The following is a 23,766-nucleotide window of genomic DNA, read 5'->3' as shown; positions in this document are numbered from 1 at the left end:
AAGAGAACGACGCCCCTGTTCATCCGCGTCCACGCTCTATAGAGTGTCCCCCGCGACTCGCGAGATTCCGTTCGCCGTTCCAGGAGCCCGCTTTACGAGGCCGCGGTAAATCGAGGCGAGACATCGCGCTGGGACAGCCGGGGTAACTCGCCCGCGATTCCTGGATCGTCGGTCCGCACGGGAGGGGGTCGCGGCGCGCACGATCCGAACGAGCTCCCCGCGCGGCGGCGAAGGGTTTGGGAACGGCTGCTGCCGCGGAATGAAGTCGGATCATATTTTTAAGATGCAATTTCGACGGGAATCTCTTACGATGTAACAGCTGCCGCCGGGCCACCGTGTTAGATACCCGGCCCGACCCGGCCGGCGTTTCTCGTGAGCTACGACGCGTGGCCGACCGAGGATCCCGCGAGGAAACGCGAGGAACGACTGGCAAACGGAACGGCGCACGGCTGAGCGAATAAGGAGAATTCAAGTTTCTAGGGCGGTCCTTGAAATTTCGGGAATCTCGAGCCTTTCTGAACCATCTCCGACTAGGTACGAGTATAAGGGACCAGAAATTTTCTTGTTCCAGCGTGTCTCCGGGAAATAAAGGGAGAGCAGTAACGAGGAACAGTCGCCGATAACACTTCGCGCTCGTACTTCTGGCCGACGGGAACGACTCCGCGCTAAGCTCTGCCCTCGCAGGACACTGGATTTTTCGCGATTTCCCTCGGCGACATCCGTAGGACCGCGTGCCGACACTTCCGCCCGTGAACTTCGACCCGTGGCTCGGGGAACGAGTTCCGGAAGAAGGATAAGCTTACCCACGGTTCCATTAAACGTCCTCCCTTGCGGAATCAGAACGGAAACTCGTGGCCGAACTTTCCCCTCCGAGCCACGGATCCTTGTTTCCCGTCTTCCGTGGATGCGAGAGAGCCCACCGAAATCGTTTCCGTCGGAGAACGCTGATTTTTAATTAGGGAACCGCCGGCACCGCTCTGCTCGCTGGCCGCGAAACAAAGAAGAATAACGGCAATCGCATTACCGGCCGAACAAACGCGGAAACAGCGGACCGACGCTCAACGGGAAAAATTGTATAGACTCTCTCCGTTCGCTCTGATAAATGTAATTTCTCGCCTGCCGCGGTCACAAAGACAAAAGGAACCCGGAGGATTCTTTGATCGTTTCGGTCGTATGCGTTCGCGGGTACTTGCTGAGGTCTGATGGAGATGCCGCGATGTTTGTCGGAGAATCGCACTGTTGAATTTAGGGGAATCAGGGCTGCGCAGCCTACTGGTGCGTGGAGATATTTATTTAACGCCTCGACTGCCACGAGAACTTTTGTATAATTATTATTTCTATCGTTAGATTTTTAGTTATTCTGTTGCTTCCATACCATCGACGCGTTAGAGTAATCAAAAACTTCGACGGTAAAAATAAATACCTTCAATGGGTAATTAGTATTCCAGAGAAGTTTCAGTTTTGATTTTTCACACAGAAAACACTATAATACCAGCGCTAATATAATTATTATTTCCATCGTTAGTTTCTTAGTTATTCTGTTGCTTCCATCATCATCAACGCGTCAAAATAAATATCTTCAATGGATAATGAATATTCCAGAGAAGTTTCAGTTTTGATTTTTCACACGGACAACACTGAGAAGCGCCTCGGAGCTTAACGCCTTCGGTGCCATCGACAACCAGCGTAGCGGAACGCAAGCGCAATTTGCGAATAGGGGCTGAACATCGCGCGCGTAGATTACCTGTAACGCTAGCCCCCTTGTAAATTATAGGGTTATGCCGTTGAAGTATACTGTTTGTCCATGCGGCAGATTTTTCTCCGTGGCTCTAGCGTATCGTGTTTCCGAGCGACGCGGAATTTTGCAAGCGACCGGGAGATGCCTAGGGTTTAATAAGGTCGCGCGATATGGGAGGAACGGAACGGTCCTCCGCTATGCAGTCCCCGAGAACTGTAACGGAACTTTGTTAACACCGAACAATTCGGAATTATCCGATGGACACATTTCCAAATTGATTTTCGCGCGGAAGCGAAGCTCAAGTATTTTACCCGCGTATAGTTTCACGTGTTACGTTCTCTTTGCTTCATCAAGTAATCTTGGGAAAATTGTTCACAGAAGAATTCTGTTTACAACAGTTTCCTACAGGTTAATCACAGTACGAACACTGGGTAATTAAGGATTAATACTAGATCTACGGACATTGTATTGTTTAAACGTCATTTAGTAACAGTTTAAGTCGATTTTGATTCGTGCTATTATGCGAGTACGTATTGTAATGCTCCAGCTTTGAAGCTACAATTTTCGCGAATTACATAGACGAACGCGTAGTTTCCTAGGAACAGTAGAATCGAGTGTAGAATAAATGTTCTTGAATTCAACGTTAATAAACGGATGGTATAACTAGCTGGAACTTAAGTAATTCCGTGCACTTACGTCGTGTATCCACGTGAGCTTCGACCAGGGCGGATTGGCTCTGATGTGGCACTCGAAGTAAACGTCGTCGCCTTCCTTGATGTCCTCGGGGCTCAGCGTCGATCCCAAGTTCAGCGAGACGATCGGCGGATCTGCGGGCAAAACCGAGTTAATTAACAGGCACGTTCAATCACGGCCGAGTTAAGGGGCAAATGGGATCCTCGGGAACTCGCGGAACTTTTGCAACCAACGCTGATTCGCCCCGCGTTCATTGGGAATGGAAGAAACTCCCGTGTCCGATAATTGCAAAAAGTATTTAACGGAATTTATTGGTAATTTACGTGTTGGCCGCGCAACATCCGACATCGCGCGTTCATCTTTGTGCTACGTCCTTTCGCGGTTTGCATGCGGGGCGGTGCAGTAATGCTCTGATTAACATTCGAGACATGCTTTCGGAAGCTGAAGGGTCGAGGTAGGTCGTCCTAACGCGTTAACACGTTAACTGCCGCGGAGGTCACTTCCGGTCAAACTCCCGAGTTGCTTAGCAGTTAGACAATGGCGTAAAGAACTGCACCTCCGAACGATTAACCTCTCGTCCTACGATTGCACAACCGTGCTCGATAAAACTACCTAACTACTATTTAAGCCTCGGTCTACCCAAGTCTCGATTTCTATTGAATATGATCCTTAACCCTTTGCGGTCCGAAGTGCTCTTGGTTTCTCAGTTTGAAGTTCACGTCGACGTTAGGTCGTTCAATTGCAGCTTAATACGACGCTCTATTTATTTATTCAAGAATATTTCGGAGTTATTGAAATGTTACCTTTGAATGGTACAACTGTGATACTACAAATAAATATAGAAAAAATTGTTAAAACAGGTAGAGGTAGCAATGAAATAGAACGTCGAGTCTGACTCGACATAGGACTGCTAAGGGTTGAAACGCTCTCCGTGGTCAACGCGATATTATTCAGTTCCGAATGACAAAAACGTCGCATCGATTCTTCGCGCATTCCTACCGCTTGATTCGCATCCGAAAGGCATCCTCGCTGTAGACGCGAGAGTAGCCAGGAATAATCTTAATCCGAAACGCTCGCCGCTTTCGTTCGCGGAAACAATGTTCCCGTCGAATCGCCGGAGGGACGCGTAATCTCTCGACGGAACGAACTTTTTCCTGCTCCTTATTTCGCGGGACACAACGCGGAGGTTGTCGGGCCGTCGTTGTAGCGAGTCCCGAGGACTCCGATCTCGAAATTCCCGGCAGCCGCGCGATTTCCTCGGCAGCCGGCTACGTCCTCGAAGAACTGCTAGTTTCCCCGTGCTCCTTGTATCTCTCATTTACCGTCTTCATTAGTTTAATCATAGCGGGCTGCCCCTCCTCCCCCCCCTTATCCCGTTTCCTCGCCGTGGAGTTTATTCTTCGGGCGTTCTCGCAGGATTTAATCGTGCGCCACGATAAATTCCCTCCCCTTTCCGGGTGTCTTCTTTTCCCGCGCGCGCCCGGCTCGGCTCTCTCTCTCTCTCTGTCTGTGTTCCGGTCTTTCGAGAGATAGTATTAATTAGCTCGATCGCGTCTCTCCCCCATGATCCTCCCGTTGTTTTTTAACCCCGGGCCGTTCGCTGCATCGTTCTCCCGTCCATTGTTTTTCGTAGCTCGTCCCAGGTTAGCAGGCTAGAGTCCTCCTCCGGGATTGCAATAAATTCCGTCCCCCGACCGCCGCCCTCGGTCTCTCTCCGGCTTTTCATTTTCTTCTGGCGGATCGGCCGGGCTGCTCGCGCGGACGGAAACGGAGCCCGTACACGAAAAACCCCGTCTCGACGTGTAATGCGTAATTTCGAGGACGGTCAGCGTAATTGGATACGCGACGGGACGTCATTTCCCATTCGCCCCGGTGCCCGCCTCGCTCCCCGGGAACCGTGGCTGAGCTATTAGCTTTCCTCCGAGCGTCGATGCGCGGCAGAAGCGAACCGACGCCGACGACTTCCCGTTGTCCCTCCGCCTCGTTTCCGGTCCGGTCGCGTCCACTTCAATTTTGGTAAGTGGCCCCGAAACAGAAGAAGCGCCGCCTCGGGAGGGACACCGGGGCCGGGCCGCGATCGATCCGCGCTCCTCCCTTCGTCCCCGAACTTCCTCGTATAATTTAGCCGCGCGAACTCGAAGAACTTGGAATCGCTCCGAGCGGCGTTCCAATTGAAAAATGTTTAAGACTCCCGGGACAACTAACCGTGCTTTAACAAATTTAAGACTTCGGCCGCCGACCGAACTTCCGTTAAACGTCGTCCCCGTTACACCCGCGCCGCTTTTCAATTATTTTCCGGCCGAGTAAGGGACACCCGCGAGAGCGGCGGCGCCCCGCTCCGGTGATCCTCTTCCCATCGGTCTTGGAGCGGTCGTTGCCAAATATGAGCGTGGCCGAATAAATTCCCCGGCCAGCCGATAAACCGGGCTGGCCATCAGCCTGGGCACGGCCAGCTTCCGTGCAGCAGGTGTGTCCGGTGTAATAAATAAAAATAATCTCGTAAAAAACGTATATATTCATGGTCGCGTGATCCCGCGCAGCAGCGACGCCGTCGCCGGCCCGGTGTGCGCCGTCGTCGCGTCCGTCGATCGTTTCGGTTTTACGCGTCCCGGTGAATTCGGAACTGCTCGCGAGGAACGAGGCGCGCGCGGAGGGCCACGGGTTTTTTAAATTCCCGCAGCTGAGGTCGCGTTAGAATCACGTACCGCGGCGAGACGAGATCGCTGCGCGACCAAGGACCGAGCGACGCGAGGCGATTTCTCGTTCGAATCAACTATCGCTGTATCTTGCGCAGCTACTCGCTTCGATAATTATGCGAGACAACTATCGAACGCATTAGTCGAACTCGTAACGGGAGAAGGCAAACCGATGTGAACTTTCCGCGATACGACCTATAAACGCGACGTTATCGCGTTCGCGGCGTTATCAATTCAGCGACACCGTGCAGCGCGGTCCAATTAGAATATAGAGTCGCTCCATTCGTTCACCGACAAGCCGACGACAATTCTATAAATAATCCGTCCACTCGTGACAACGCCGTAATACCATCTAAACCCGAGGATACACGGCTATCGCAAGGCGAACCGTGAAAACCGGTAGATCGAATCGAGAGGAAAGAGAACCGGGAAGAAAAGAAAGTATACGTCCGTAGCTACGAGATCGTCTGAACCGCGCGAATTCATTGGCCGCGCCTCCCGTCCGCTTTACGAGCTGTCCTTGCCCGTATGCCGGCTGTATATACGTATATATCGCGCTTTTTCCCTCGCGCCGCTTTACGATCAACCAGATTACCGAACAGGTTCCGCGTAGGTGCGCAACGATCGGTCTCGCTGAATTTCGGCAGTAATTCGTCGGAAATCCGGTCCGGAGGCCGTTTTATTGTGGCCGTAAAAAAAAGGAGAACAGAGGGGAACGCGTGGGCGGGGCGAGGCGAGCGCAGTCGGCTCGTAAATCGGCCGATTTCACGACGCGGCTCGATGGAAGATGAGACCCGGAACCGGCCGATGCTTTATTCCTTTTACGACACGGATCTCGCGCGATGCGTACGCGCGCATTAAGCCCTGCGCGGAATAAGTTTTCGAACCCGGCTGGAATCATCGAATATGCATTTAACGTCACGTACCGCTCGTAAAAGGTCGGGGGTCGGGACGCGGCCGCGGGAATCGCAGCCGCGGGAAGACCGCTGGAAGATAGAATATATATTTATCGTCTACTTACAGACGACGTCGATTTTCCAGGATTTCTCGACGAACAGCCCCGTCACGTTCGGATTTTCGGCCCTGCAGGTGATCGACTTGCCGTGGTCCTCCACGCCGGGCTCGAACTCCACCATGCTCACCGTGCGGTTCTCCGTGCGCTCCTCCTGCGTGACAAACGCCGTTTCCGGTTAAAACGAGAGTACTGGCTGCACGATTGTCGGCAGCGACGGAGTCGACCGAGTGAAACGAATCACGCGTTAGAACGATAATCCGACTAATTAATCGTTCGCGGACGTTAACAGTATGCAATTAAAGTCGTTCGAGGGTTACAGAGGACGAATAGAAAATTGTAGCTTGTTTCCTAAAATGATTCCATTAAAGTGGATTCTAAAGTACAAATCCGTCGAAATTTTAATAAACGCCGTGCAAGAAATTGTAGGCCAGTTTGATCGCTCGATAGCTCCACCGCGAATCGAACGAGAATTCCAAGTGGCGTAACCCAAACGCGACGCAATCGGCGCCGCGGCGTTGGCAGTCCATTTTTCACTCGCCGCTTGCTGGGAATATTCGCGAAAGTGAGTTTCCTTTCCGTGGGCAGTCCCTTAACTGTTCCCTTGAGAGCCGGGCGACCGTAAACGGTCTCTCTCCCGAGCGTGCGACGTAATTTTCGAAAATAATAATTCCGCAGCCGGTATCGCGTGCGCTCCCTTTGAATCCATGGAAGGACGTTCTCGCTTCCAATTCCGTGCCGCGCAAGATGGCGAGAAACGGGAGCGGCGAGGGGAGCGGGAAGATAAAAAGGGGAAGAAGAATATGGCGGAACGAGTTCGACGGCACGGGGGTATGGTTAATTTTGGTTATATTAAGGTCGAGAGGCGGACCGTAAGCAACGTCGGCAACATCTGCTGGAAACTCATTCCTGCTAGCCCGGACTCGAAAGGACCTCGAGTCCTGCTAACGCCCTGGAATCCTTTCTAAAGAGCCGCGCCGGATTCCGCCGAGCGTGAATTTTACCGGCAGCTTCTGACGCCGCGCTGCGCGGCTCTGCCGCGTCTACGTCCCGTTTTTCTATTTATCTTTCAGCGGTGCGCCGAGCCGGCCTCCCGCGCCGTCATCGGGAAAAGAGCCAGTCGGTTACTTCGACCCGGAATTCCGTTTCAAAGCGTGTCAACCGATACACCCCTCGGCGCGCGGGTCGCGCGAAAGCGAGCGTCAAGGGGGCTCGGAACTTTCTTCGTCCCCCTCGGACGCGCTCGTGTTTCCCTCGCTTCCTCTACGGCGTATTGCGTCCGGCTACCGGTCAAAGAGCATTCGCGCCGGTATGACGCGCGAATGACTGTTTGCATTGATTCGCTATGGATCCGATGGGAATCACTTTTGGTCCGGGCGCGAACTACGGTGGACAGGATTGTGTCGCGGAAGAACCCTTATTTGACTACTGTACGCCACTATGGTGGCTTCCGCGTATATCTTTTCGAACGAACGCCGCGGTGGTCCTTTGTCATCGATAGTCGTCGTTACAGTCGAATCTAACGCCAAGCAAGGAAATCCCGCGGTCCGACTTGCCGGTGTTGTATCCCAGTTTTTCCAGTTCGCTCTAATTTTCGTAGCTCGAACGTTCTCGCGGCGCGTCGCGGCGGCAACCGGTGAGCGCGAGACCGCGAAGCCGTTGCGAGTGGAAGGGGGAGAAAGGAAAAGGGAGAAGGTAAAGCGTAAAGCTCGTTGCGGAATTTCATTTCGAAATATTTATACGGTCTTAAGCGCGCCGATGTGGCCGCGGACAGGGAATAAAGATAATATATCGCGCGATTATACGCGGCTCCATCGCAGTTTTCTCGGAGCTTTCGCCGCCGCTAACGAAACGCTTTCTGGCCGGGGCCACGTAATACGAAGCTCGCGGCGAACGCCTAAAGACAGCCCGGACGACTATATAGGATAATCAGGATGGTAATGCGATAGAAGCGGTCTACGTGTTCCGCCGCTCGTAGGATCTGCTTACGTTAATATCTGTCCTCGCCTCCGTTCGACCCGTTCGCCATGCTGCCGGCCGTCTCGCTCGGTTCGCCGGCGCCGAGCAGCCCTTTCTTCCCGCCGGATCCCCGGGACCAACGATCGTCGGTTCCTCTTACCGTCGCTTATACGGCGCGCAAAGCCTCGGCTATATTTTATTATCCGCCGCTTAGAAGCCGCGCCGTCCCGCGCGCCTCCGCGGCGCGAATTTTAAGAAGGCACGTCGCCACCTTCATCGTCACCGCGGGAACGAGCCACGACGTCCCCTTATCGTCGCTCTCCTTCACCCCTTTAACAGCTTACCGTTCCACCCCTCCCGCCCGTTAGATCCTCTCGATCTCTGTCATCGCACGGAAATCCTCCGCGTCGGGTTCCTCCGTCTGAGCGGGGAACTTTGATTATTTCTCGTGGCCTTTGGTCCGGCTTTCGGGACAGGGGAAGAAAAGAGATTGGTTTAGGGTGACGGTAACTGATTCCCGTGAGCGTTCACCGGTTCCTCGCCTCGACGCGTATCCATGTCTTTCGATCTCGCTGCGGTCCGAACCGCGGACCGGTCCTTGAAGCGCGATCGCGAAAACAACGTGGGCGAATAACAAATTTACATAATGTTAATGAACATGGAACGTTAATACACGCGCCGTTACCGTTCCCACAACGATCTCGAAAAGCCAATCTGTGTGCCAGCTCCGCTGTTAATTAATATATTGTTTATCCTCCCCTTCGATTGCCTCATTCAACGGCTCTCACCCATATTAATTGGTTTACCAATCCGTTATTAATAACACCGCCGAGTGGAATTCCACGGGCGCACCGGAGAGGCGTCTCGCGGATGGTGCTCCCGATAAAGAGCTATATCGGGCCCGTTCAACGCCGCCCCCGCGGGACGTTACTGTTTCGGACGTATCCCGTCAAGGCGGACAGGCCCGCGTCGCGGCGGCGATCGTCGGGATATCGCGATCCGCGAGCGGCCCGGGGATTCATTAAAATTCCCGGTGTACCCTGAATATTCGATGCGCGGCCGGCGATCCGCTTCCATCGGCGAATCTTCACACGTATCCGGCCCTCGCGCGCCGCCTCCTCGTCAAAGAATTTTAATCTCGCCGCGCGAAAAGTTCGCCGGAGGGTTTCAACCGGTTGGCCCCGTCGCCACGGAGACGGCTGTTTTGCTCGAATTAGAATTCCGCCGCGTTTCCATCGGTGGCTGTCGTTTACTCCGTTAATCAGTCTGTGCAGCGGAGTCTCGGCCCTCGCGGGGCGGCGCGGGGGGGACGAGCGGGAGGAATATTGCGACTGCTGGCGCAGGGACACGAGGCGAGGCGAGGCGAGGCGAGGCGTCGTTAAGCGTTGCGGCCACGGCTTGTTAATGAACTACGCGAAATTAATTAGGGCCGCGCGTCAGCGTGCCGGAGACAACGGCAGCTCGGCGCTCGCCGCGTGCGCGCGCACGTGCGCCGCTGGTTACATCTGTGATTCCGGATTATCGATAATGCGTGCGTGCGCGCCGGCCCTCGGGCCTAACCATCGTGATTTAGGTCCGAGCGTATCTGCCCGCTCGGCCGAACAGGAGATTACCTTGGACACCGGCAAGATTACCAGCGATTTCCAGGCGAGGCCTGTCCGCCGCGGACCGAGGATCTTCCCTCGTCGTCGCGTACGTTCCGCTTCACGTCCCTAATATTCGTTGATCTTGGCCCGCTTTAACGCGGCGGCCCGTCGTTGTTCATCTGGTAGCCGTGAGTTCGGATAATCCGTTTAACCGGGGAGCCCGCCGGACGGGAATTTCTTATCAGGAGTTTCTTGCCTTCGCGGTAATCGCAATATTCCAGGATTCCCCCGAACCGGAAAATCTTGGATGAAGGGTTCCGAGTGCGTGGGCTAGTGTATTCGCGTGGGAGTTCGGTTTACCGAGAGAAAGCACGCGCGAACGAGGGGAAGTCGGATCTTTAAGGGTGGCTGACGGGAATAGAACGAATGGGTCTGAGCGAATCGTCGAGGGTATAAAGAGTCCTTTGTCCGGCGATCCTTATAGTCAATTTATTTTTCATCGTTACGAGACAGTATCTTCGTCGAAGCTCGTTCGATTTCAACGGCGCCAGGCGGGGCTCGCTTCGAGCCGGTCGCGGACTCCACCGCGCACGAACCGTTTATAACCGATAGACACAATTTTTCTAGCCGTCCGCCCCTGCCAACAGTTCCGCCCTACTTATTCCCTAATGGAGGCATAGGCTAATCGGCCGAGTACTCCCTGGATTGCTATCCAACCCGAAAACCGCGATAACTGTCACTGTTCATCGCTCTTCCCGGCGTGCCGCGCCCTGGCCATCGCGTCGGCCTGTCAGCCGGAGCAGAAATACGCGAAGAAGCCGAGCGGCTTATCCCGGTATTCCGAGGAATAAGCGGAAATGCACTGCTTCCCGGCGCATACGTTATCGGCGGGCATCGAATATTCCGCTCGGGCCAGACGCCGATTCTCGCGCCGGGAACGGGCTTGAAAGGGCTCCGCTAACTTCGTAACGTATCGCGGAGTTCGATGGAAACCGGTAGTTATGGCGTCCGTGGCTCCGCGTCGGAGTCTTTCTCCTCTCATCGACGTTCCATTTCCGCGGCGCAATTTGCGCTCCCGCCGATACTGGATCAAGCTGGAACGGTTATCAGTTCCGACGTACCGGAAACGATCTCTCCCCCGGAGCCCCTGTATCTCGGAGTTTTCGCAACGCCGACGAAACAAACTCGATGCAAATACTTTCCCCGGCGTCTCCGATCCGCGCGGAAGGTTCCAGCTCCGCAGGTTCGTGCCTCGACGTTTGATTATTCAAACCACCGGCGATTCCTTTCGGCGCGGCAGGAACAACGTTTAGAAGAAACCGATTCCCAACCCTCTCAGACGTCGAGCGCCGGCCCGAGGTTCGTTTTCGACCGGAACACGGCTCGCCGTTGCATTATTGGAAATATCGAGTATCGCGGTTTCGAGTCCGGCTCTCTCTTTTGGATCGACCGCTCGGCTCCGCCGTCTCCCGAAACGCGAGAGCTCCCGGTTTCCCGGGCTCCGCGAGTTACGACTCGATCCTGCGCTCGGACTTTCCTCGCGGTCGAGTAAATCTTCCGATAAGAACGTCGTCGATTTCTCCGCGCAGCTGGGAACAACGGTCGCTCCGGTGCTATTGTAATTTCCGCAACTATACGAGGATCGGTCTAGTTCCTGCTTCGCGGACGTCCGAATAAATAAGAGAATCGGCTCGACGCTGCCCGACTACCGTATTGACTTTATTATCCGCGCGGAGCGGGAAACTCGATCGTCTTTGCTCGAGGAACAGGCATTTTTGTCCCGTTGCTGAAACTGCTATACTTCGTTCCATTATATTACAGGTTCTCGCACATATCACACTGTCGTCACCTCCACTTTCTTACATTCATCGTAATCTCCGCGCGGGCACAGTTCGATGACAGCGCCGAAGGTTCGAAAGATCGGAAATTTTAAGGAATTGTTTCGTAGGAACCCCTGTTTCCAGCGAATCAACTCCGACAGTGACTAAAGCCAGGTCCCGTCGCGAAATCGTGCGGCGTTATCGCAGTGAGATTTTAAGAGGCTGCTGAAATATTCAATTGTGCACGGCAAAAAATGTACACCGGCCCGACAGAAACTATGCGGCGCATTCGTTTCACCTGGAGCGAAAAGAGACTCGATGCGAGCCCACCGCTCGTAGGATCAGCTACGGTTGCGGGGCTAGGTAAATATTCATGCAAAATCCCACTCTCTCCTTCTCTCTCTCTCTCTCTCTCCCTCCATCAGCTCTCTTTTTCGTTCCGTCCCTCGCCGCGCCGCGCCCTGTTACTTTTCAGCAAACAGTGAAATTAAATATTTTGCGCGGAGAGGCCAGCGTTTCGTAATAAACGCCAGTGGAGTAGTTACGCGTAATCCGTGCGTAAACGCGAAAGCGCGAGGCTGTGTGCTTCCGGTCCGCGCCCGGTGAAGGATTCAACTTCAACGTTCGCACCGTTGCGTGGCCTCGTGGCTCATTCACAAAAAACGCGGCGCGCGAGCGCGAGCACGCTGGGAATCGGGGGATCGGTTAATTGGCAATTAGCATGCGGTCGATGAAGATATCTGGAGTCGACAGGTGTGGCCGCTTAATTCAATCGGCGCGGCCTCGGAAGCACAGACCCTCCAATCGTATCTTTCATCCTGCCGCGCTTTTACCTCCGCCCTTCGCCGCCCACCGCCGCCCACGTCGTCGTTCCGGGCTCGCGCAATCGGATGCGACTCGAACCTAGTCGAAACCAATCCGTTCGAGGGGAGTGTTGCTGTAAGGAACTTCCACGAAATATGTCGCGGAAAAGCGTCGGGAATTTCCCCGGAAGTTATATGAATCTACTTGGAGATGCTCCGTTATTAACCCTTTGCGCCGGCAAGTTTCACCTTGGAAATATCGGACGTTATCCGATGAGACTTGGACGATACTTTTCTGAGTTAACGCTGGGACTGCTGTAACGGTCGAAATGACCGATCTCGGTTCCTTCGTTTCGCAATTGTTGATATCTTCGGAGCGTTGGACATTCGAAACGATCTTCGGAATAGTTTCACTTAAATACTGAACGTTTGAGAAAATCGCATGACAAATATTCATTACTTTCTGATGAAATATCAATGATATTCTTTGCAACTAACACAAAGGAATACCTTGCATAAATTAAGTGACAGAACTATTTCATTTTGATGTTCCACGTGTTGATACATTATATAAAGTTCAATATTGAATCTTAAATTTTATCATTTTGCTCGGTCGAATCAAATGGCGACTGAAAGGCGCCTCTCGAGTGCAAAGGGTTAAGCGGTGTCTTAAGAAATGATATGCATAAGAAGCTATTCGGGTGGTTCATCGATGAAAGCTGCCTTCCTTACTTCCGAGAGTTCCGAAATCGAACGATCGGTGTATACCTTGCTCACGATATTTCATTAAACCGGTCCAATTTTCAGCAGTTAATCAATTTGCCGTCCGTTGCCTCCTTTCTTTTCCCTTCGGCCGGTCCCACGGCTCGGCGCCATCTTGTTCGGCGCCTCTCCGTCCAACCAGACCGCTTTGACTATGTTCCCGCGCCTACGAACCTCTCCCCAGGGAAAGATTCGCCGCCGGGGGGTACAGTTATCGGTTCCCCGGGGCGTTTCGACCTTTTCAACCGTCTTTCTCTTCCTCCCCCGCTTCATCCGGCGTCGAGCCGCGACAGAAGCTCTCCTCCCGGGGAGCTACAATTTTTTTCTCTCGCTTCTCCGCTGTCGGCGACATTTCTCTTTCTACGCGAACGACCGCCGCAAAATGGAGGCAGCCGCGGTTTAACCGCCGTGTCCTTGAGAACACTCTTTGCCGCGACGCGTCCCGTCTCGCTTCGTTTCGCGCCGACACAAATCCGTCGCAAACTCCTCGTTAGTGGGCCGACGAGGCTCGTTAGCAGGTCCGATCGTTTTTCAATCGCGAGAACTCGGAATCGCTGACGAGTGTCGGGCCAACTGTCCGTCAGCGCGGAACGAGTACACGCGGAAACAATCGTCCGCCGATTCGAATCGGTCTCGCGGCGCCGCTCGAACGCGTACGGATCGACAGCGCGCCGGAACAGAAGCTGTCGACGCGCGACGGTTTAATAAGACTTGAAATACGCGCGACGTGGAAGCTATTTTTCTGGAAGTTCTATTTCTAGCCGGGCGATGGACGAATTGGTAACTCGTTCCCTTCGTGTCTCTGTAACATACGATCCGTACTACATTTTACGAAGGCACTTCGCGAAAAGGTGAAACCGTCGCTGTCCCAACGTAAAATCTAGAGGAAAGGGCCAAGACGTTTCTCCTCTGAATTTAGGTATCGATACATTCAATACACGCAATAACCTTTTAACCCTTTGCACTCCAGAGGTGCCTCTAAGTCACCGAACGATTTGACACGGCAAAACTTTAAACTTTGATATTTAACGTTAACCCTTTTTTCGCAACAAATATTCCTTATTTTCTGATGAAATATCAATGGTATATTTTACAATTAATATAAAGAAATACCTTGCATGAATCAAGTGACGGAACTATTTTATTTCGGTGTTCCATGCGTTGGTAGATTATAGAAAATTTAATATTGAATTCTAAATTTTATAATTTTATTTAATCAAATGGCGAGTGAAAGGCACTCGAGTGCAAAGGGTTAAACTTCGTATAATGCATCAATGTACGAAATATTGAAAATAGTTCTCTTCCTCGATGCATGCGAGATTTCTTAATTCAATCGAAGGAAATGTTTGTATCTCAGAAAATATTGAATATTTCCGATGAAGAACTTGTGGAGTGCAAAGGATTAATCTCTGAACCTACCACCACCCTTCCTCGTGCCCCATCCTACGATTATAAAGTGTCCGATACGTAAAACACATTTAGGCCGCAGTTTCCAGCATCTTCCGCGCGGAATTCCTTCGAAGGACTCGCGTCGCAGAGATTTTCTCCGATCCAGGCAGCGCATCGAACCGCTTGCGCTCGTCAACGCGCACCGCGGAGCGTAATTCACGGGGCGGACGGTCCAATTGAGATTTGAAGGAAGCGAAATTGGAATACCTTGGCGTCGCGACGCGTCGCCGTATTTCATCGGGGCCGCGTCCAGCCGACCCTCGAGCCACGCGGCGACGTTGGCGACGCGACGGTGACGACGGGGGGACCACCGGTTAATTAACGAACGCCGGCCGAACGCGCGCCGGCTATAATAAGCAGCTTAGCTGTTAATTAAATGCCGCGCTGCCTTTTGTTCCTCCGCCGGGACACGACAAATTTCGTTAAGGTGATGCGCTAATAATTAGAAAGCGATAGCGGGCCGGATTATCGGGCTCCAGTCGCTCGAATAATAGTCCGGCGACCTGCTCGCCGCGTCCCCGGGACAGGGGAATATTTTCGGCCGCCGGGGATGTCGGCAAGTTAACGCTCCGGCCGATAATTCTGCTAAATTGATCCCCGTGTCGCGAAGTTATCGCGGTAAATCGGATCGACGCGCGCCGGATATTCACGGGACACGCGTGTTACATCGCGAGCACGGTTCCGCGTGATCTTCGGCCGCGTTCGTATTAAACCTACACGAACGGACTGAAATCGCGTGTACGTGGAGCTTCCGGTTTACGTTTACTCTTCTATACATTCTCAGGATATCTGTATGTACATCCTCTGTCGTATTCGTGATCTACGGAATCTTGGACAGAGGCCTATTTAACCGTTTGCACTCGGAGGTTTTTCTCGAAAAATATTTTAACGTTTTCTGATGAGATAGAGACAATATTTTGTGAAACTAACTCGACGAGAAATTATACGCACGTTGAGGAACAAAGCTATTTTATTTCAATATTTCTGAAGTTTTGTAGTTTTACTATATGAATAACGTGGTGAGCGAGAGTCGCCTCCCGAGTGCAAAGGGTTAATTGTTCTCGAATAGAATTTAACTCTTTGCACTCGAGAGGTGACTCTCAGTCACTCGATCTGATACAGCGAAACCATGAAGTTGAACATTTAGTACTTTGAATTTACCTTTGTATCGCTATGCGAAATATTTAAATAAAAATGCTTTGTTGTTTAATTATCTGTGAATTTTTAAATTAAGTTAAATTAGTTTCAAACAATATCGTCTACAGTTGGAAAATGTTGGATATTTCGAATGAAAAACTTCCGAGCGCAAAGGGTTAAATACTCTATGTAACTATCCTTGTATGCACTGACTCTCACAAGTGAATTTATTCGTCATCAATGATACAGTCTCTAACGCTAGAATTACCAAGCAATAAGACAGAGCTATTCATTCGTTGTAAGAATTCAAAAGCAGATTTCTTGAGATTAATTTCATTACGATTGTTAAAAGCAGCGAAATAAGAATCTTGGAATCGGTGATTCCGACTCGCCTGGTAGTTCCAGTGTCGAGAACAGTGATCGATCTCCCCCCGACACACCGTAAGCAACGCATCAACGAATGATCGGCATTCCTACTCACCGTGGTGTGCTTCAGCTGTCTTCTCCGTCCCTTGTACCACGTGATCACCGCCGGCGGCCTGGATCCGGTGGTCTCGCACTCCACGTCGTACCGTTTCCCAGCCAATAGAGACTCGGTCCCGACTCCCATCTTCCCCGGCCTTCTTATGATCACCGTCAGCGGTTTCACTGGGAATCAAAAGTCCGATTAATTCGCCGTCGACGGATAGAACCCCGGGGTTTCGCTCCGAACGCACGAACGATCCCCGTCGGAGGCACATAATACGCGGTCCAACCCTTTCATCCCTCCGCTCGCCGGTTTTTCTCGAATCACCGAGTCCCGCAATCACGCGGCCCGACGACGCTAATCGGTCGCGATAATTAAAGCGAGCCGATAATTAAGGCGGACAAACCCCGGCGCGCGGGGCGCGGCGGGTAGGCACCACGCGAGTTCGATGCAAATCGTGCGGCCGATTCGAGGCTGCAAAAACCGACGAGCGATCGATCGGTTGCCGGTCATTTGTCATTTTCGGGCTTGTTACGCGCGATTCGCGTGTCGCGGAAAAAGCGCCGCCCGTTTTCTGGCTCGATCGAACGAACAGCGGAAGAACGAGGAGGTAGACGAAGAAAAAGGAGAACCGGCCGGCGAATTATTCGGCGATCCGTCGCGCGAGATTGCGCGCGGCAACGATCATCGCTCGTCGGTAAACATTGATTTTTCCGCGTGCGTGTGAACGCGCGAAACGACGTTGTTCCACGGGCTCCGTGGGCAGGCGACGATCGCTTTGACGGACGATAAATCCGCGTTTCCAATTGGCCAATACCGAGCCAGATACGATCCGCTCGCCCGTGAAATATGAAAACTATGAGGACGCGTTCCGTGACGCGAGCCGACGCGACGCGACGTTCGCGTGTGTTGGCCCCGCGCTCGGCGATAGCCATTCGGATCGCAGTTTCGAGGCCATTCGGTGTTTTCAAGACTGCCGAAACGCGACGCGAATGGGATTCTATACCTTTCGACGCTCGAACGCCTCGCGGAGTCTGGAGCTCTTGGAAATCTTCAATTCGAGCGGAATATTGGTCTCGTTTACAATGCGCGAGTTTCACGCGTGTAGACCGCTCGGGTCCCAAACTTCCGAGACTAACCGCGGAACTTGTCGAACCCGGAAATTCGAAAAATTAAGAAACTTCGCGTGCAAGTAGAGTAGGTCGAACATTGCAATTTTGTCTTTCTCGCCGAATTCCACTTCGCAGGGGTGAAACCACCCCTTGATAAAATGCAAATTCTCCTTTCCCGTGTATTATCACGAGAACGCCGAGAGATACCGAAAACAACTTTAATTTATTTTTGTTTAAACTTTCCCCGTTACTTCTGTTTCCGTTGTTTTCCCTTTCCCTGCGTTCACCGTCCCCCGAAACGATTGCGCGGCCTGATAACCGGTCGGCGCTCGCTCGGTCCCCCGCTCGCCGATAATGAGTTTCGATATTCCCCTCGTCCGTTCTTTCAAAGCGGACGATTCCTTCCGGTCGGCCCGGTTCTCGGTGGTTCGTTCGTCCGCTCGTATCGGCCGGCCTCGTTACGGCTCGTCCCCGCGAGAATCACTTTTCGATTTTATGTTAACGAGCCTCGCCGCGCGGCGTTACAAGTTTCCGAACGAACGACAACGCGCGCGTATCGCGCCGCCCCGAATACTCGATTTGCCGTATTCCCGGAATCGGACCGGCCTTTTCGATTATCCGCGATCTCCCGGCGATCCTTCAGCCGCGGCGCGGCGCGGCGCGGCGCGGCAGCGGTTCGCCTCGTCACCGCTCAGAGGGTTTTTTAATTTCTCTTCTGTTTTTTGTCCCGCCAGCCATGAGATGAATACACGCTGGATGCATGGTCACTTGGCCCAGGTCGCGAAAATCAAAGAGCGAGCATCGATCAATCCTCCGTTCCCTCGTCTCTGTTCGGCTGGCCGTTTTTCAGCTCCTCTCTTTCCGTTTCCCGGCCGTGCACACGTGTCGGCGCACACGTACACGCGGCCCCGTGCCCGTCCTCGTGCCGCCTCGGCACACCCCGCACACCCTCGCGCCCTCTTTCGCTGTCCGTTTCGTTATCTCTGCGCGCGGGATTTTTTCCCGTTCACCGCTATGATGGGTGTTCTCGTTCGCCAATAACGGATCTTCAATTTCGTTGTCCGCTTCGACGAAAATTTCGTGACTCTCGGAAGCGCCGATAATTCAGCGGCGATCAATCACGGTCGTCGGACGGTCGGGCCCGGACGAGCGACCGTTCCAACGGATCCGACCGTCCCTCCGTCCGTCCGTTCGACCGGCCGATCGACCGACGAGCCGCGTCGTGTTTTCTTTCCCGCGGAACGTCAATTTCGTCGGATCTCGTGGGCGGGGATAAAGGGAAAGCGGAAAATCAACGGGACAGCGGTAAATATTTTCGAGGAGCGGACGGATGCGAGCTCCCGTGAACTGGCTCGTCGAGAGGCAGATGAAGCGACGTGACACGTTGAAACGAGTTAGGCGAATCGTTTCTCATCTGTGCCAACCGCCCGCCCCATACCCTCCCCTCTGTCGGCCGCCGGTATCCTGCCGTTCCGCTCTGATCGTCGCGGCTAAAGCCGCCAGAGATGTACGACAGATAATTGATCTATGAATTCTTCAGTTCACTCTCGAAATTAGCGTGTCGCCGTGCGCGCTTACGCGAGTTAACGAAGAATTCTAATTTTGAGAAAGCCGAGCCGAGGTTGGCCCCGGCTCGTTCGGCTTCTGGCTGCCGTGGCGAGAGGGCGGGACGGATGAGCCGGGTGGGGCTCCGGGCTGGATTTAATATATTTCTCGTCTTATCTTGCCTTATCTTCCCTTAAAGGCGATTCACAGCGGCGAGGGAGCAAAGGATGTTGGCCCACTTTCGCTGTCTCGTAGATCTTATCGTTAATGCGGGACAAGATAGGCTCCGGCTGAGGCTTCTGATTTGTTAGCCGGCCGATAAGAATTTGTATCTACTTCTCCTCTTTATTTCAGTTCCCTTTTAACGGCGCCTATGGCCGCGCCGCGTCGATCGCGATTCCCGTGGGATCGGCCGGTTCTCCTCGTGCCCTGTGCCCTTTACTTTGCTCCGCCGGCTAACGGCTCGCTCGGGAATCCCCGGGGTTAATTGTTACTCACGGTTAAGGTCCAGGGTGATCGAGGACACCTTCGGCTCGATCAGGTCCGTGTTCCGCGCCTGGCAAGTGAAATTCGTCCCGAGGTTCGAGCGGCTGATCGCCTGCAGGGTTAATCTGTTGGAACGAATTTCGGTGGACCTTAGAGGCGTTTCTTCGAGGTAACGAGTCGTTTCTTTCGTTACTCCGGGCATTCATTTTTAGAGACTAATTGATTTCACGCGTTCGCGCAGGTTTCTATCGTTGCTGGTACAAAACGGAACAATCGATTCGGTGTTTTCCTTTTGTTGATAAAATAAAACAGTTTGCGAATGGATTGAATCGAGATTGTTCCTTCAGTTTAAACGGTTGAAACGTGGAAATACGTTTGAAAATATTGATTAATGTATTCATCGAATTTATTTAATTCGTTGCATTAAAAGGACCATTTGTATTTTCACGAGTTTCTTTGAGACATTGTAAATACGAAGCGATGCGCGATTAGATTCAGGGCAGTACAAAAGCCAAAATGCGAATATTGCTTTCCGCGAATTGGATTATTAGCGCATCTTTTAAACTGATCAGAGGAGGAGAAATTCTACCTGTTCTCTATGACGTCGCCAGCGTTCTTCTCGTACTCCTCGTCTTTCACTTGGCCGTTGACGAGCCACCGGACCATAGGCTCCGGCTTGCCTGCAACAGTAAATCAGCGAATCGTTAAGAACGTCATGAAAACGTCACCTCGAAGAATTTACAGCTCGTAAGCTCTGCTTGCTGCGATTACGAGCCGGTGGTTAACTGTTCAGCTCTTAATCGAGCTTCGGTTAATTTTAACCCTCTGCTAAATGACCGTTCTCTCACTTAAGCTCGACTAATGAAATGTATTATCGATGTTTCCGAGAAAAAAGAAGGCGAAACATCGATAACAGCAAATTAGTCTTCAAACATAGGGTAGCTAATATTTCGTCCAACTTAGAAGATACCTTTAACACTCTGACTGCCACGTCACCCGAATTCGGGTGACATTATCTTTTACAGAAACGTGGACGTTAATTTTTTCCGTGACGTATCGAACGAACCGAATTTCGTTGGATATACGAGATATAAGAAAGATAGTGGAGCAATTATTAAGAAGAATCTTGATTTCTCAGTTTCTGGTTAACGGAGAAAACTGTTTCGAGTACATGGGAGTTTCGACGAGTGTTTACGTGGCAGTCAAAGTGCTAAAATACAAAAGAATCTCAGTCAAGGATATCGTCTTCTCACTTGATCTTCGGAAAACCAGTTCGACCGTCACCGATGCTTTCGAAATCGTAATCGGCAAGTTGTACGCGTATCTGGGAGCCGCGAGAAGCGATTTCGATCAGCGTAAAAAAACGAGGATCCGATCGTACGCGACGCGACGCGAGCCGACGCGACCCAGGAGTGTTTCGGTCTCGGTAACGCAGGAGGAAACACAGCAACCGTAGGCGATGGATTGATTCGCCGGCGGCGAGTGGACAGGGGGGATCGTATACACAGCGCCGGGCTCTCTCCGTCGGTGCTACTAAAGGCTGGATGAGTTCCCGGGAACTTTTAAATTAGCCGATACCCCAGAGTTTTCGATGCGGTGCTCCAGACAAAAACTGGCGGACGACTTCGCAGCCGGTCGGCCCGATAACTGCGCGTTATAGTTTCCTCCTTTCTCCGGGGGATCGATAAATATCAATTATAGAGAGACAGGCGAACCGGGGAGCGGATCAAAGCGGCTGAAATATTAAAAGCGAAACCAGATCGGCTGCAATTTCGGCGACTCTTTCTCTCCCATCCCTCTCTCCCTCTCTCTCCCTCTCTCTCTCTCTCTCTCTCTCTCTCTCTCTCTCTCTCTCTCTCTCTGTCTCACTCTCTTGGATTCGAAAGTTCAAGGCTTTACGGGCGGCTGAATACTCTTTTTATAGTTTCAAGCGTGAAAGGGGAGCAGTATTTTCCTGAACGATGATTATTTCGCCGAGGGAAGAACGTTCGATCCGTCTCGATCGTGATCCCCGCGCGTTATCGCGGTTGCCCGGCGGATCATTGATATAGAAGGGGACAGTATATCTCCCGATGATTATTTCGCGAGAGGAACGGTTCGATCCGGTTTGACAACAGTCTTCGCGTTATCGCGGGCGCCGGCGAACGAGCCGCGTACGGGGGAACAACATTTCATAGGGGCGAACCTAATAAATAAGGGTTCCGGGCGGAACGATCTCTTTAGCCGGTCGCGGCCCTCGCCGACGTACGTGGCTCGCGAAAGCAGCGTTTATCGGAAATAAATGGTTCGACGGGTCGGCCGCGGCGGGGTATATCGTATCGAGTTCCATTCGAAGGAACGTTCCGTGGATAGACTCCGTATTATATCACGGATTTACATATCTCCCTCGAATAATACCTCCGCTCCGTGGCTAGATGCATATTTTTATTGGAAAAAGCTGCCGGTTATGGTGATAAAACGGCTCGAATGATATACGGGCATTATAAGAGTCAGGTATGCGCTGGTAATGGGTCAGAAATCATAAAGCGAGAAAAAGCGCGGCTCGGTGTGTGGCGTGGCATGGCGTGGCGCGCCGTGGCGAGGCTTGGCGTGGCGAGGCGAGGCGAGGCGAGGCGAGGCGAGGCGAAGCGCGTCTATCGAGCGCGGAACGCTGAAATTCCCGGCGAGGGAAAAGGTGGCCCACGGGATGAGCAGAGAGAAATAGAGAGGCCGGAGGACAGAGAGGGATGAAGGATCCGGCGGAGGGCGGGGGCCGGTTTACGTCCCTCCTTTCATTGTTATTCACGATGGTGTACGGTGCTGGGAATCGCAATTTAATCAGGACGACGCAACATCGCCGCGACACTTAAAATTGCAAGGCTTGATCTCCGACGGAAGCACGCTTAGATTAGCTCCGCCCGTCATTGTTATTCACGATGCTCTCGCGATCTAGATTACGTTTTAACCGTCCCGTTGTTTCCGATTCTCATCCGCGCCGTCGTCGCTCGTTTCCCTTTTTCACGCGCGATCGTTCGCTCCGCCCTCCGGCCAGGTTTCTCCCGCTTTATGATCGATTAGGACGTGTCCGCGAATCGAATCGGCTATTCGTGACTCTCGGGATGCCACTTTCGGCGTCGTTCGTCGCCGGCCAGACGTACGGATGCGACGGTGCCCGGGGTCCGTCGCAGCGATCCGTCTTCCCCGAATTCATATAACGCGGACGTAAACGAAGGATACGCCGCGCGACCCACCAGTCGCGCGTTATGGTACACCCTGTGGCGCACGGGAATCGTGGCAAAGGTTTCCCGGGGTTTTAGGGAACTTTTTACGGCGGATGTTTCGCCACGGCCATTTCGGCTGATGTTAAGGTGGGTCCTGCGCGCCTCGAGGGTGGGACTCTCCTTGCGTTGTCTCCCCGCGCTGCGAAACTTCAGCTAAGATTTTATTCAGCTACCTCTTCCTCGGCTTTATTTATTTACGCTGCAATTCTCCTTTATCAGTGGCTCCTCCGTCGTACCGCGAACAGATGAAACTTCCTTCGATGAAATTCTGCCAGCCGTCTCCCCCTTTGTCACCGAGAAATACCGTGTCTAGTTAACGAGCCTACTAGAGTCCTACTACAGCTACTCACAGCGGGAGAATCGCTTAGCTAAGCAAGGGACCCGGGCAACTCCATGTTTCCCTCCGAACGATTTCCCGAAAACGCGGACTGCCCTCAGACCCCTCGGACACACGCGCTTCGGCTAAACGCGATCAACTACACTCGAAATCATACTGTAGGGCTACTAAAATAAAGACTAAATCCGTAGTCAGGTTAAATATATTTATTACGCGATGTATTTATAATATAAATTTATAGTATAAATTATACTTTCTTCGCTGAAACCAGTTCAGCAACCTTGTCACCCTATCACTGTAAAAAGTAGGGTCCAAAGTCAAGAACGAAATACGACCTCGTCGCGGACGCGCTCGCGAACCGAAACTGTTCGATCGGCTTCCCGGTGGCAAGCCTCGCGAGAGATTTTTCAACGGCGACGAAGCACGGGACGACGGAGCGGGGCCAGTTAATTCGTAAGCTCAGCCGTGAGGTCGTTTGCACGAGTACTTAGGGGTAAGAGCGAGGTCGCGGCGCGGTTGCGTGGCTGCGGAAAGGGAGGACTGTCTAGCTGGTTCTCCGGCTTTTAGCTCCGGTCTGGGGTTAGGTCTGGGAATGGGTTCGGTACGCCCCTGGCGTTGACTTTAACTGTCGGACTATATTCGAACTCCCCCACTCCCGCCTAAAACGACGACAACACCGACGCTATCTGCGCGGCGGGAGGCACTAAAGTGCGGATTTTAATCCGCGGATACCGGACGATATCTTCCGGGATTAAGCCGGGTCCGCAGCTACTCGCCCACATCTAACAAGTTTACCATCGTCGTCGTCGTCGTCGTCGTCGTCGTCGTCGTCGTCGTCGTCGCTGGTTCGAACTCCGCTCAAGGCAAATACCCTTCGCCAAGGACTCGAGATCCTTGCCAGATTT

General features: G+C 52.6%; 1 protein-coding gene across 1 annotated transcript in view; it reads right to left on the bottom strand.

The window, feature by feature from the left end:
- Positions 1-23,766, bottom strand: part of LOC116433075 (kin of IRRE-like protein 1) — a 319,687-nt gene that overhangs the window by 53,560 nt on the left and 242,361 nt on the right. Inside the window, exons 5-9 of the mRNA XM_076369792.1 lie at positions 19,854-19,944; positions 19,277-19,389; positions 16,137-16,303; positions 6,149-6,293; positions 2,435-2,565 (exon numbers count right to left, since the gene is read on the bottom strand). Coding sequence (XP_076225907.1) covers positions 2,435-2,565; positions 6,149-6,293; positions 16,137-16,303; positions 19,277-19,389; positions 19,854-19,944 — 647 coding nt within the window. The remainder of the gene's footprint in view (positions 1-2,434; positions 2,566-6,148; positions 6,294-16,136; positions 16,304-19,276; positions 19,390-19,853; positions 19,945-23,766) is intronic.

The sequence above is a fragment of the Nomia melanderi genome, chromosome 8 (genome assembly GCF_051020985.1).
Source record: "Nomia melanderi isolate GNS246 chromosome 8, iyNomMela1, whole genome shotgun sequence".
In the NCBI taxonomy this organism is placed as follows: Eukaryota; Metazoa; Arthropoda; class Insecta; order Hymenoptera; family Halictidae; genus Nomia; species Nomia melanderi.
This window is presented reverse-complemented; position numbering and strand designations above follow the sequence as displayed.